Source organism: Vulpes vulpes, chromosome 6, assembly GCF_048418805.1.
Source record: "Vulpes vulpes isolate BD-2025 chromosome 6, VulVul3, whole genome shotgun sequence".
Taxonomy (NCBI): Eukaryota; Metazoa; Chordata; class Mammalia; order Carnivora; family Canidae; genus Vulpes; species Vulpes vulpes.
This window is the reverse complement of record NC_132785.1, coordinates 29,055,552-29,070,618: the sequence shown is the minus strand read 5'-3', so window position 1 is coordinate 29,070,618 and position 15,067 is coordinate 29,055,552. Positions and strand designations below refer to the sequence as shown.

General features: G+C 35.4%; 1 protein-coding gene across 9 annotated transcripts in view; it reads left to right on the top strand.

Annotated features, from left to right (window-relative positions):
- TBC1D4 (TBC1 domain family member 4) overlaps positions 1-15,067 on the top strand; it is a 177,757-nt gene that overhangs the window by 131,917 nt on the left and 30,773 nt on the right. For 3 of the 9 annotated variants that reach the window (XM_072760702.1, XM_072760701.1, XM_072760709.1), the window contains exons 9-12: positions 5,596-5,670; positions 7,048-7,274; positions 9,056-9,220; positions 14,017-14,040. In XM_072760702.1, the coding sequence (XP_072616803.1) occupies positions 5,596-5,670; positions 7,048-7,274; positions 9,056-9,220; positions 14,017-14,040 (491 nt within the window). The remainder of the gene's footprint in view (positions 1-5,595; positions 5,671-7,047; positions 7,275-9,055; positions 9,221-14,016; positions 14,041-15,067) is intronic. The other 6 variants (XM_072760706.1, XM_072760705.1, XM_072760704.1 and 3 more) reach the window with 3 other exon arrangements.

Below are 15,067 nucleotides of genomic sequence, written 5' to 3'. Positions count from 1 at the left end.
ACTGAGACTCTTAATTAGATATTAACATCTGTGTTTGCTAACTACTCTACTTCACTCTTAACTGGCTCACAGAAAATTTCTTTTAAAACCCAACAATAAACTACTAAGATAACTTTAATTAGGTAGCTTATTTAAAGTAACCTCATGATTTATTCTGGTGCCTCGTATCTAAGTTTAAGCAAGAGATTTAGTAGTAGAGATATATGTATAAGAAAGGGGAAATAGAATATTGATACCCCAATATTATAAGAACTTATTATTGTTTGCCACATAAAGTAGCTTTCATTTTGCTATTATTAGGAGCTGTCAGGGAACTCTGGAAATAGTATAAATTAATAGGAATTGATGTATTCCATTTATTTTATTGGGTATTTTATTTTAGAATCAAGATGATTTCTCTTTCCTTCCATTTTTCTCTTCCTGAATAATTCACTCATAAAGCTGTTAGATGAGACCAGGCAAGGTAGATGTCTTAGAGCTGGAGGTGGGGGACCCACAGTGGCTCAGAGCAGGGAGACAGAACTTAATGAGGTACTGTGTGTGGGGAAATCTAGACTGTGATGAGGAGGGGATCCGTTTAGGAGGGCAACCTAGTTCAGGAAGTCAGAGCTTGAGCCAGCAAGGAGGTCAGTCCTGCAGAGGGGTGCGTCAGCATAGGATGTCAAAACCACAGTGAGTGGAGGGGAGAAGGCATTCAAGGTGCCTCTTACAAGGAGTTAGAATCCTTGAGCAGGGTGAGGATGGTGTTGTTTGTGTGGATGGCAGCCCCAATGTGAGATGTTGGAACCTGAGTAGGATGAAGAGTGTCTGTGAGGTGACAGTTGTGGAGACTTTTACACACAGGGGACTGGTCAAATATGTAATTGTATTAAGGATTTGGGAAAAGGGAATTACAAATATGAAGAGGGAAGAAATTATAATAAAATCCTTTGTTGTTGGATTCAACTCAGAGGTAACAGTATGAAATCCTGATTACATACTTTTGAATTTATTTTTAATATATTTAAATTTATTTTTAAGTATATATATTAAAATGTGTGTGTGTGTGTAAATGTGCATATGGTCCCTGGCTCTGTCCACTGATAAGAGCTGGGAACAGCTTTTCTGCAAATACCAGAGAATAAATTAAGCTTGGTTGAATGACACCAAGCATCCAGATTTTGGTTTCTGTATATCATTCCACAAGAAGGAACCAGGATCCTGGGAGAAATGACTGATTCCAAGACTGTAGGGGAAAGTACAGTATAAGCTCGGAGCGTGTTGATGCTCTAGATAGTAAGGGCGTGCTCAGAGAAGCAGAGAAAGATGACGGTATGTCATATAGACCTTGAAGGGCTTCCATTGTTGACATCCGAGGCAATGTAAACAAGATAAATGATGGTAAAGGATTATCACCTATCATTTAAATAGGAGTTGATGAAACTACTCTGATATGAAAAATGAATGAATATCTTGAAAGTTTGATCATGATCGGGATATTTACTGGACTTAATTAATACTTATTAATTACAAAAAGGAAAGTAGTACCTTTACAATGGAGAAGGCTGACAGATACCACCTCAATCAGGTGATCAAATAAGACATCTTCAGCAATGGGACAAATTGAAATCTTGTGCCACTTGATAACAGAGAATACAGAACTTCTGTGGTATTCTTGCCAAAGGGGAAGTCCCTGAATTGAATCCTGAGGTAGCATCCACAAACCCACTTTGAGGTACAGTCTACAAAATAACTAGCCTGCTGTCTTCAGAAATATCAGGGTCAAGAAAGTTAAGTACAGTAGAGCATTAGAGCAGAACCTTTGAATAGAGGTGTTCTTTTTTTTTTTTTTCCCCAGAACTCAAAATAGGTATTTCTCTTAATGGTTTGAAATTCTTCTTACTCTAACAAAGCCTTGTAGGAAGCATCATCAGCTCTGAATACTATTATCAGCAGAAGACAGAATATAGGAAAAGAGAAATCTAGGAGATTTATCAGAAGTATGTTAATGCCACATTTCATAAAATTTTCCTGTCCTTTTTTTTCTTTAGTATTTATAAATTACTTGTGTTCCTTCTTTCTCTCTCCTTCCTTTCTTTCTCACTCTTTCCTTCCCCCTTCCCCTCCATCCTTCCCTTCTCTTCCATAGTACTTAGTGAGAATTTAGTAGAAAGGCCATTTAAGTAAGTGGTTGGGGGACCAGAATTCAAGACCTGTCCGTAATAGATCTCCTATTTATGATCTTGAACAAATTATTTACCTTTTTGAAGCTAGTTTTCCCATTTGTGAAATGTGCACACCGATAGTGAGTTTACCTCACATTACGATGAGGATGAACTGTCAGTCTGTTAGGAAAATATCCCACATGGCACAAACAGTGGTAAGCTCTGAAACCTCTGTCCTCTACAAAATGACCATAGGGGGCTTAGGCTGTTACTCTCCTTCTCCCCATTTAGTACCTTGGCATTCTGTACAGTACTTGCATTGCTGGCTTTGAAGTGCCGCTCGTGTAGCCTTGAGTGGCTGCGATGACTCTTTCAGCAAGGGCACAGCTCATCTATTTTGGTCAAGGCAGATACTGGAGCTTGCATGCCCTGCGGTGCTGCCAAGCGCCATAAATTATGTGACCTAACAAGATCTTGCTTGCATCATATGCAACAGAATGGACTTAAGGGGAAGGTTGGCAGCTACTCGTGTTGTGTTAAAGGTTACAAAGAAAAGGAGTTTTGTGTACTTCTAAAACTGATTAGTTTATCTCTTTCTTTCTGAGTTATATAGTGGAAAATTGACACTCTAGTCATAGAGTTTGACTCATAATTGCTGCCAGTTTTAAATGTCAAGACGGCTTATTTAACTGACTATAGTTGTTTATGAAATAGGATCTGTTTTTAAAATGCTTAGAAGCTCAGCTCATTAACAATTAAAAAGTAGGTCCAAGGGAAAAGGCTTGACACATGTATTACCAAATCATCATATAGTTAAACTGAAAAAGCTGTCTGCTCAAAGGTGAAAAGAGTCTTATGTTCTAGTTGTTTGTCTTGCTCTTTCTAAAGTCAGAGTTTTCCAAAAGGAAAATATTAATTAATATTTCCAAAAGAGGAATACTTGCTAGTATAAAGTATGCATCATTGGCGAACAGCCCTCATCTCATGCTTCCCTCAGAGTACTTACTATCCATTGTCCTTCCTTGTTGAAATATGTGAGTTAATGACCATAATAGAGTACAATTTTAAAGCAAGTTTGTTTCTTTTTGTGCACACTCACACAGACACATAAAAACATATGGATAAAACACTTCTGTGAGTAAAATGTGTGATTTAGATGCATTTCTAATAACGGAAATGATTTGATAGCCGACCGACTAGTTTCTTGATTGTGACCAAATAACCTGTTGTAAGATAAGCAGGCAGGTTGGCGTGGAAGTAGCAGCTAAGAAAATGGGAAAAAGCAACCCGGTCATTACAATATTTTCCTCATGGCCATACACATGAACTGAATCACTTATCAGCCACAAATATAGTTTCTTACTGGAAGTATTTCCTGCTATACATCGAACTGAAGAACTGAAAGAATCTTTATTAGGTTCTAGGACATTTGCAAAATTACCAGCATCAGCTACTTAGTTTTATTAGCAATTCCACTTTTCACAAAGCCCTATTTCTAGGAGATAACAGTGGGTACCAGCTCAGGAGCTTCACTGTTAAATTCAATGTCCTGGGTTCACATTGCTGCCCTGTCTTCTAACTAACTGTGCAAACTTTGGCAATATAATCTATCAGAACTTTAGCCTCTTTACTTATAAAGCTGAGCTAAGTAAATTTACCTACCTCATAGAATTTTTGTGTGGATTAAATGAGTTAATGCATTATAAAATGCTTAACATGGTATATAGCATACAGTAGGAACTCAATATTTGAAGCAGCTATTAATTTTACTGTTGACATAGTTATTTAGGGTACCACCAGAAAGAGAAAATTATAATTAATATACATAGATATATTAATATACATAGATAAAAATAAAGATTGCTTCTATAAAACTAGATGTGGGATATCGTAAATATAAAACAGTCAATTGAGGGGCATCTGTGTGGCTGCCTTCAGCTCAGGTCATGATCCCAGGGTCCTGGGATTGAGCCCTGCATTGGGTTTCCTGCTCAGCGGGGAGTCTGCATCTCCCTCTCCCTTTCCACTGCCCCTGCTTGTGCTCTCTCTCTCTCTCTCTCTCTGTTAAATAAGTAAAATCTTAAAAAAAAAAAATAAAACAGTTGAGAGAGAATAAGAGTCATTGGAGTGAACAATTGAATCAACAGTCAGTTGGGTGAACAAGAAAGAACCATTACAACTTTCTGGCAGTAGACATAAAAAGAAAAATTCAACAAAAGTCTGGGAAACTAGTTGAAAATCTCTTCCAGAAAGTAAAGCAAAATGACAAAAAAATGGAAAATAGGAGGACAAGGTAAAAACTTAAGGGATCAGTCTGAAGATCCAAAAGCCAAGTGGTAGGAATTACAGAAAGAGAAAATACCTCAATCTCCCTTTCTCAGAAGGCACCTGGTGTGTGTACTCCACCAAAATGAGGAAGTAAACTAAAAAAGAGGAAGATATGGGATCAAAGACACAAATTTCAACATAGGGTAGTACTAAAGGAAATGTCTAGGTTGATAATAAAGGGAAATACTGGGCAAGTCTAAATTGCAACCTGTCTAGAACAGGACAGAAAGACGGGTTTCTACAATGAGTAGCTCAAAGAAAAAGAAAAAAAAATGTAGTTGATGGATTATGTGATGTTTGACCACACCAAGTTCTGTTGGTGACTTTTGTAATAAATTAGTGATTGCTAAGGCACTTGTTGAATACATGAAAAATAGATTGTACAGGATGGGAGTTGTAATAACAGTAGAATATGGAATAGGTTAGATGATTGAAGTTTCAGTTCTTTCTTAGATCATCCATGAAATTCATAACAAACAGTCATGAAAAGAAAAATAAGAGCCAGTATTAAAGCAGACTGATGTATAGTCTTCTAGAGAGAAATGCTTTCTTTCTTTCTTTCTTTTTTTTTTTTTTTTTTGAGAAATGCTTTCTAGATGTAGTTTGTATTATGGAAGAATGAATGAAGCTAAGTCTATACATTTTACAACACAATTTTTAGAAATCTGTTTGTTATAATCCTATAATGTGAACTATGATGTTTGCAATCTAGGTTATGTGATGGTTGGATGTATTAAATCATTTTCTTTATAACTGTTGCAGTTTGTGTGTTTTGGATTCCATGGTTGTGTTTGTCTGTATGAGACATAAAGTGAATGGGGTGTTCCCTGGTCTTATGGGGTTCTCCCAATCTTATGGATGAAGAATGTTTAACCTTGAAACGAGAGTCACTTCGAGAAGCTTGGTCTGAGTATCTATTTATCTAACAATTGATTTAGAAGCAGGGTAGGTAGCTTATGCATAGTTCTATTATCATGCAGGCATGGCTGGGATACTGCCAACAAGTTTGAGCAAGCCACCAAAGGACCAATTTAACGTTAACATAAAGAAGCAACTGCCCTTTACAGTTTTAAAGCAAAAATTTAAATCATATGAACAACTGAATTTTATTCTCTTCTTTCAGGGAGCTAACAGAATGAGAGGTCGGCTTGGGAGTATGGACAGCTTTGAACGGTCCAACAGTCTTGCTTCAGAGAAGGTATCCCATCTGAGTTCCCATTTTTACTACTAATTGCAATTTGGCAAAAGCCAACATTGATATGTTAATATCACTTCGTTATTTTGTTCTGAGTCCTTTGTGACTTTTAACAGATATTAATTATTATTAAAATTAAATTTAAAATATTGGATTAATGTTTAAATAAAGAAAAAATACTACCATTTGAAATAAGAAGGCTGTGGATAGTATCATGTTGCTACTCTGTTCAGCCATCCCCTTTTTGTGTTGGGAGAGTTCCCGGTGACTTGTCCTCTATCAGGTTTTTTACTGTTTGGAGATAGGGATGCTTGGGAGGATGGTATTTGGGCAATTGTTGACCCAAAGCCACAGAAAAATAAGTCGTGTAATTGCAGCACTTGTACAGTGGTCTTTTTATGTTTTGTTCTGTCACCTTGTTACTCCCCCCCCCCATTTCTCTCTCTCTTTTTTTTTTTCCACTTTAACTGTAGCATTAGGCTCCTCTTTATCTCACAGATAGTTGTTAGTAGGTTTGATTTCCTGCTTCCTGTATCATGCAATTTGTAACCTGAGGTTTATGCAACCAATTTTTTTTTAATGGAAAATACTAAAATGTTTTTAACTGAACTTTGTGTCGATAGAATTGAGGACATAGTCTCGCTATGAGTCTCTTAACCCTAACCCCATGTTCCATGTTTATCAAGCTAAACATTTCTACAGTGGTGCCTGTTTTGGAAAGTATAAACAGCATACCTGTCTAAATTGAAAGATTTATGATGTCTCCCCATGCAATATGAGAGGCATTCCAGCATAGCTCACTTTTCATTCATTTCCTGTTTTTCATGTCTTATAAAAAATTTTTACCTCAGGGAACGTGTCATTGGATAGAAACATCCACAGTGAAAGAAGATACTTAACAGGCTTTTATTTTATTTTCCTGAAGGCTTTGCCATGAAACTTGGACACTTGAGCATTGTGATATGTTTTGACAGTACAGGAAGCATGCAGCCGATATGTCACGGAAATCAGTAGATATGTAAACACAGACCCCACCCTCCTGGTGCTCATGATGCCTTTTCATCTTTCTGGCAACAATGAGAAAAGTACAGTAGCTATAGCATTTTACCACAAAATGTTAGGGGAAAGAATACCTTTTCTTATCATTCTTTTCACTTTCTGCCTATCTTTACGGATGCTGTGTTACAGCTGCTTATCAGAAGAAATGGGTTGTGGTGATACTGATTAGCCTTCAGCATGGATTGAGTGAAAAAAATAAAAAAGTTTTGTCATGACTCAGGAGGAAGAAGAGGCACCCTGTCACTTTTGAGCTGTGTGTTGAAGCAGGTCTGCCAGGATCCATGTAGGAAAGAAAGACCTTAACTTGTACTTCCTTTTCAGGACTATTCACCAGGAGACTCTCCACCAGGGACACCTCCAGCCTCCCCACTGTCCTCAGCTTGGCAGACATTCCCTGAAGAGGATTCTGACTCCCCACAGTTTCGAAGACGGGCACACACGTTCAGCCACCCACCTTCAAGCACAAAGAGAAAGCTGAATTTACAGGATGGGAGAGCTCATGCTGTTCGCTCTCCTCTTCTGAGGCAGAGCTCCAGCGAACAGTGCAGGTGAGTCCAAACCTCTTTTTGGATAGTGAAGTAAAATTCTCCTGTCACCTATTTTGATCAGTACTGAGTCAAGATTTATTGTGACTTCATGCTGCCAACATTTTGTTTTTAGAAAAACCAGAAAGATAAAATGAATGGTAAAAACCTTAGTTAACTAAAAGAGACAAGGCAAGTTTTAAAGTCCATCCCAAGAGAAGAGTTAAGGCATTTTGGATGAAGACATTTTCTTTTCCCCAGAAAAATGGAGAAAACAAGATACTATGCAATTGTTTTGTCTGAAAAACTTGGTGACAACATGTTACTCAGTGTCTTCTTGATGATGGCTCAAATGAAACCGAGATAGCAAATTTGAAAATAACGTACATAGCAGTAGAACTTCCTGTTAGCCTGTAATAAAATACAAGGGTTAAAAAAAAAAATCACCTTAGTTACCTTCATACCTGAGATAAAATTTGGCTATACTTCATAATAAATTAAAACCAAAAATGGGAATAATTAAAAATTTTATCTAGAATGAAGTCTGTAAAGAAGGATACACATATCATAATTGATGGAAGTGTCCATTAGAAATTATCTTATATGGTATTTAAAAAATAATTCAACAAAATGGTTTGGCATTTGGTAAGGTACAAACAACAAAGGGGGTAAACCTGGAACTGCAGAATGGTTTTACTTCTTTCTGTGTAGCACATATCAGAATTTATATCCTAGAGTTAATTTTGTTTCTCTTCTTCACCTGTGAGTTTGATCCAGGAAGCAGAGTCTGATAAGTGATCCCAGTGGAGAAAAACCCAGAACTCCTGGGAAGATTAATTTTATATTAGTTGTTATCAAATTTGCCAGCATTTCTTTTAAGATTACTGTTTTATCTTCAGTGTTGTGTTTTGACTGATTTGACACTTAAAAATAAGATAGATATTTTGGATATATGAAAATAAAAGAGATTAACAGAATTAATTTTTCTCAGATTTTCTCTTCTAAAAAAGATTAAGTATTCGTGTTTATATCACTTTTGTTTTTTAATGACCACTTCAGTTATATTTACACAAGGCAATAAGTCTGTTTTCTTCCAGGAAAAATTATCAAGAATTTAAAACATAAGACATTATAAATGATTTCTCTATTCCTCCTTACTTCTTATAATGTAGATGCTCAAATAATTCTTTTCAATATGAAAAGATGCTATTTGTGCTATTGTGAAAACTTGCTAGGAGAAGAATCTTCTAAAAAGAGCAATGGAGGAGGTTCAGGGATTCAGATAAAACTGTGGACACAATGTCACAGGCTGCAGGAGAGAACATAGGCATTAATGTTTGTTAAGCCAGAGATATTATGATGGCTTCCAACAACCAAACAAGTTGTCCCTAAATTTTTAGAAGGGTTTATATCTTTAAAATAGCTAAGTCTTTGAACTACTGATAATCTGTTGCAAGAAGGTGTTTCCTGTGATTATTTCTGCTTTCCTACTTTTTTTCCCTTGAAGTATCTTTTGCATGTAAAAACAAACACCTTTTGTTCTAAAGTCATGAGGAATGTTTTAGAGACAAACACCTCTGGTTGGACATGTGCATAGGTGAGTTCAGTTTGTGAAGAGTGAGCCAGGTTATGGTCATTGAAACAGACAACTGCATGCTCCCCTTTTTCCATAGAAGATCCAGCCCTGAGCTTTGAAAGGAAAGCTTAAATTAATAGCAAGAACCTGTTTATATGCTTTTTCATAGTGAATGAAGATTTTGCAGAAATCTAAATTAAGACAAATTTGCTGTGTTTTCTGTACTCAGCATTCTTCCATCAGGTCGGCGCATGCACAAGGAGAGTAACTCTTCCTCCAGCCTTCCAAGTCTACACACTTCCTTCTCTGCCCCTTCCTTCACTGCCCCCTCTTTCCTGAAAAGCTTTTACCAGAATTCAGGTAGACTGTCCCCACAGTATGAAAATGAAATCAGGTGAGATCAGTGTCCTCTGTTTGCAAAGCAAAATTTTCTGCAGTGATATACTGATATGTTACTAAAAAGTGGCTGATGAATTTTGGAGTGAAATTTATGCATTCGAATGCTGTGCTTGTTCTAATCTATTTCTAATATATCAGTTTCAATTTCAATGAATTTTATCAAGAAAACTTTTAAAACCAGTGTTTCAAAGCTTTTAATAACATGATTGTTTTATTTTATGAATTACATCTTTTTATACTATTTGTGTGATTCTTTGCCGTATGCTCCAGAGTCTGAGCTTTGTATTGTTTGCAACATGACCTGGTGCTAACACCTACTAAACAAATCTCCCCCAATCATGCTTTTTTTTCTTAGCCTCTCTGGACATATGATATGGAATCCAAAAGCAACTGATTTAAACAGCTGTACTAAAGTGATGGATGCAATATATCTTTAGTTTTTAAAGTATATAGAATATTTCCTAGGCAATTCTTTGATTTTTCAATGACATATTCTGTCTTTTCTGAAACTCAGTATGATTACATAATGGGTATAGAATCATGTTGATGTCAACTTTCAGGAAGCATGAAGATTTCTTGAATCTTGTAGATACTTGATTTTATTTCATTCCCAGTATTAAAAAAATATATATAGCCTTTAAAATTTTCTTCTTTGCACTTTTAGCCACACAAAATTAAATATAGTGTTTTTTGGGGGAGTTGCCTTTTTAAAAAAATTTAAAGTTATGAAATCTTACTGATTATTCACATGATTAGTGAAATATTGACAGCCTTTGGAAAGTGGTGAGTTAAGTTGGGAATTCTTTTAGAACCATTGATTGTTGCTGGCTTAGAAGTTTGTGATATTCATTCCAGTTTTTTTTTTAAGATTTTATTTATTTATTATTCATGCAAGACAGAGAGAGAGAGAGAGAGAGAGGCAGAGACACAGGCAAAGGGAGAAGCAGGCTTCATGCAGGAAGCCTGACATGGGACTTGATCCCAGGACTCCAGGATCGCGCCCTAGGCCAAAGGCAGGTGCTAAACCACTGAGCCACCCAGGGTCCCTCATTCTGGTTTTTATATGTAGCTGGATTCATTCTTTTCCTTTTTTTTTTTTTTTTTTTTGCTGTATAGTATTCTATTTAATACACCACAGTTTATCCACTCTCTTGCTGATAAACAATTGGGTTGGTTCTAGTCATTTGATATGTGGCAATTCTTGCAGTCAAGGAGAGGAATACCTGTTATCAAATAGCCTGTGTGCCACTAGGATTTTCTTAGATATTCTTTGGCCTCATTTCTTTCAGACTTGGAAAATCCCATTTGAATGGGTAACCTTCAGTAACTAGTTTAAGTATAATGATCCTTGAATTACCTCTGAGTATCTTTTGTCTATGTGTGCCAACTGTTTTTTTTTTAAGATTCTATTTATTTATGAGAGATAGAGAGAGAGAGAGAGAGAGAGAGAGAGAGAGAGGCAGAGACACAGGCAGAGGGAGAAGCAGGCTCCACACAGGGAGCCTGACGTTGGGACTCAATCCTGGGTATCCAGGATCACACCCTGGGCTGAAGGCAGCACTAAACCACTAAGCCACCGGGGCTACTCTGTTTTTACTCCAAGAAAGATAGTTAATATTGATTGGACTGAAAACAATTTGAATCTGAACGTCCATTGAGTTTCTAGTGAAGAAATTTAGTGATGAACTGATTTTAAGGGGTCTTTCAAGGGTGCGCCTGGCTGACTCAGTCACTAGAGCATGCGACTCTTAAATCTTGGGGTCGTGAGTTTGAGCCCCACGTTGGGTTGTAGGGATTATGTAAAAAAAATAAATATTAAAAAATATATAAGGGTTTTTCAAAGACAACGTTGTGAGAGAAGAGTTAAAAATCAGCTACAAAAGCAATATATTATATACAGAATATGTCATGAATTGAGAGAACCAAGAATGTACCTCTATAAAGACACCAGTTTGCCTTATCTCTATAGTACTATCTATTATTAGGAATGCAGCATTTCAATGAAACACATTGGCAGTTTCTTACTCTTACATTAGTGAAAGTGAGCATCTGGACAATCCCAGTTTTCTTCTGGAAATAGAAGCATTCCCAGAAGTGACAATTAGGAAGAGCCATTGAGAAGGTGAAAGGTTAACTGTGAATAGGATGTAGAATCCCAAAACAGTGACTTTTTTTAAAGATTATTTATAGATTATTTGTAGTATAGGGTATTACATATTCATCTTTAATAGTTTTACTTAAGTGTGTGCAGTATTCTTATTCATAGTTTCTTAGTCCTTTGTACCTCATTCTAATAGTAGGATATTGAAGTCAGAGGCAAGTGTATGTTAGTTCTGCATTGAAAATTTCCACATTTTGTAACTATCTTACTTGAAGTCATATATTTAAATATGTGGAGAACTTTTAAATTTGTATTGAAATACAAAAAGTTTTGTATTAAATTTGTATTAAAATAATCCTGTTTTCTGTACTTTGTAATATTTTCTTGGCTCTGAGAAAATCTAAAAATCAGAGAGCCTTTGTACATTTTTCTGTAATTTCTGCATACCTTTTTTTTAATAATATGACAAGCGTAGAATCAGTAGGCCAAAAAGAGACTTAAAATTTTTATTCTCATAGAAAATATTTCACAGAAAAGTGCACTGATCATGAGCATACAGTGGACAATGGATTATCACAGAGTGAATACCCCTATGTCACAGCTCTGTCAATAAATGGAATGCTATCAGCACTTCCACAGTTCCTCTCCTTTTCCCACCCAATGACTTCCCCTTCTCCTGACCTTAATACCATAGTTCACTATTTGCCTAGTTTTGAACTTCATATAAATGGAATGATACAGCATATATTCTTTTGTTTTGGGTTATTTCACTGCACATGAGTTTGTAAGATTCCTTCTCATTTTTATGTGCACTTCAATTCATTAATTTTTATTGCTGTATAGTATTCCTCTTAATGTTACAATTTATATATTCTTTTGCCAGTGGACATATGGATTGTTTCTAGTTTTAAGTCATTTTTTAATTTTATTATTGTCTTTATTTAGAGAGAGAGAGAGAGATCATGAGTAGTAGGAGGGGCAGAGGGAGAGGGATAGAGAATCCTAAAGCAGGCTCTATGCCCACCACATAGTCTGACATGGGTCTTGATATCATGACCATGAGATCATGTCCTGAGCCAAAATCAAGACTCAGAGGTTTAACTGAGACACCCAGGAATCCCTAGTTTTTGGTTATTAAAAGAGTACTGCTGGGGCATCTGGCTGGCTCAGTCGGTAGAGCATGTGATTCTCTCTCTCTCTCTCTCTCTCTCTTTTTTTTTTTTTTTTTGTAGAGTGTGTGATTCTTGATCTTGGGGTTGTAAGTTCAACCTTCATGTTAGGTAGAGAGATTACTAAAGAAATTAAATCTTAATATTATTAGTTGTGCATATCTATGCATTATTGAAGACTCTGTCCACAGTAGTAAAATTGTTGGACAAAATTCACTCTTAATAGATTTATTTCAACTAGTAAGTCACTTAGAAATTTACTAGTTATAGTCTTGGAGGGGGTGTTTTTTCAATTTGTATTTGAAATAATTTCAGATTTATAGAAAACCTTAAAAATATTATGGAGAGCTGCAAGCCCTTTATCCAGATTCATCAACTTTTAGAAATTGCTATATTTTTAAATCATTCCCTCTGTCCATTTACATATGAATATGCATTCATATATGCATACATATATCTTATTCTAAGCCATTTGTGAATAGGTTGCATATATCATGTCTCTTTACTCTGAATACTTTTTTTTTTTCACTCTGAATACTTTAATATATATTTCCTAAGAATGAGGATATTCGCAGGTGTGGTTTTAACCCAGGGATTTCTGTATCTGCATGTGTCATCACTGCTTTCAGAGAGGACATTATGCAGACACAATTACTGTAATATCTGGAACTAGGGGAGGAAATTCAGAATACTCTAAATTACACTTTTCTTTTCACTTGAGTACCTCATATCTTATTAGTTGTATCTTTAAATATGCATAGTCAAATAAGGTATAGAGTAGGTTAGAATATAGGCTAACATATACTACTTTTTAAACAAACCTATTAATTTGAATTTTTAAACTCAGATTAGGCATCCTTTTCTAGGATCTCTATTCTGAATTATAAAAACATATTGGGTTACTGTTTTTAAGCAGGCTGAGAAAAAGGAGCCAAAAGAGTTTTAATATCATGGTTTATTGATTAGTAGATTTATCTGTGCAGCATTAAAATGATAAAGGAAAAGGAATTAGCATAGTTTTGTTTTGCCTTTGAATTAAATTTTAAAAATTTAATGTTTTTTCATTGTTTAGTAGCTAAATTATAATTGTGATGATATAGTATATTTATATAACATTCATTTATCAAATATATCCTTTCTATCAACAGGAATCTTTGTCACTCCTTATAATTGCTTCTCAGTTTTTAAGCCTATAACTGAAAAAACATTTATATTGAAGTTCATTGGTTAAAAGTAAAATGATAGTCATTACTTCTATTCACTTATAAGACTTTTCAGTGAGAAAATAAGATTTTTTCTGATGAAGTACTTTATGCTACAGTTTGATTCTATGTAGTTCTCTTGTGTTCACTAATAAAAATGGTACTATCATACATAGCTCATGGTTCATATTGAAATGACTTTATCTATGCTTTATTGATGACTAATGGATATGCCTTTTTATTCTGATTCTAAATCCTGATTTTGTCATATATCTCTCACTGTGTGCTAATGTCATTCCTTCTTTTCCTGTTGTACTAGACAGGACACTGCTTCAGAATCAAGGTGATTAGAGGTCTAAATATGTTCTTATAAAAATTCATAAATTCTACCAACCAAATATTCTCAGTTTTAAAAAAGCAGTTTTGGCTGTCTCCTGAATGCATGCCAATGTTCCAATGCTATGATGATTATATAGTAGGGGAAATGTGATGCCTGGTATAATCAAAGATCACAAATGATCATATAAAATGTTGATTGCAAACAGAAATCCTGTTTCTACTCTATTCCATGTTGACAATTCCCTAGTACTGTGCTGTGGCCTTTAATCAAAGCCCAATTTTAATTTTGAATTAATAGACATGAATTTGCTCATTAGAGGTACATATGTATATATAAGGAGTTTATTTCAAATCCCAAGAAGGTGCAGAAATGAGCATCCTAAAAGAAACATACTCATAAAATCTAATCTGGTTTTCACCCAAAGCAGATTGTTAGTCTATTTCTGTACACCTTAATTCTTGACGTGTTGGTTACTTTAAGATACTGCTGAGGCCTGCCAGACTTCCCACTGGTCTGGACAAAGGAAAACACCTACTTCCTTATTATGGAAGTCTGACCACATCTGTAATGACATCTCTTCCTCTTGACCCACATGCTTTTTGGTAAACATCCAAAATCATGGCTGAACAACTTAACTGAAAATGATTATTCTTTGCTTTGTTCTAGTTCTATACTTAGCTTATATCAGGAATCCAGTGAAAAACAGACTTACCCATCTTCCTATTTGGAGCCATTAACATTTAGCTTTCTTTCTAGCTGGAATGAAAACACATATTAAAGAAGGAGAAAAAAGAAAATCATTTTGGCCACACTGATAAGATAAAAAGTGACTTTCTTTTGAGACTTGTAACTGACTGATACTTTTTAATGTTTGGGTGTAAGATCTTTAAATAATACTTCTTACCTACTTTTAAAAGCCTAATTGAAATGTTAGTTTTACTGTATGTCCTTCTAGATTCTACTACAGGCTTAGAATTAAGTCTGTTTATTACCTCAGAGATCATTTGGCCTATAATTCCTTACTTCACAT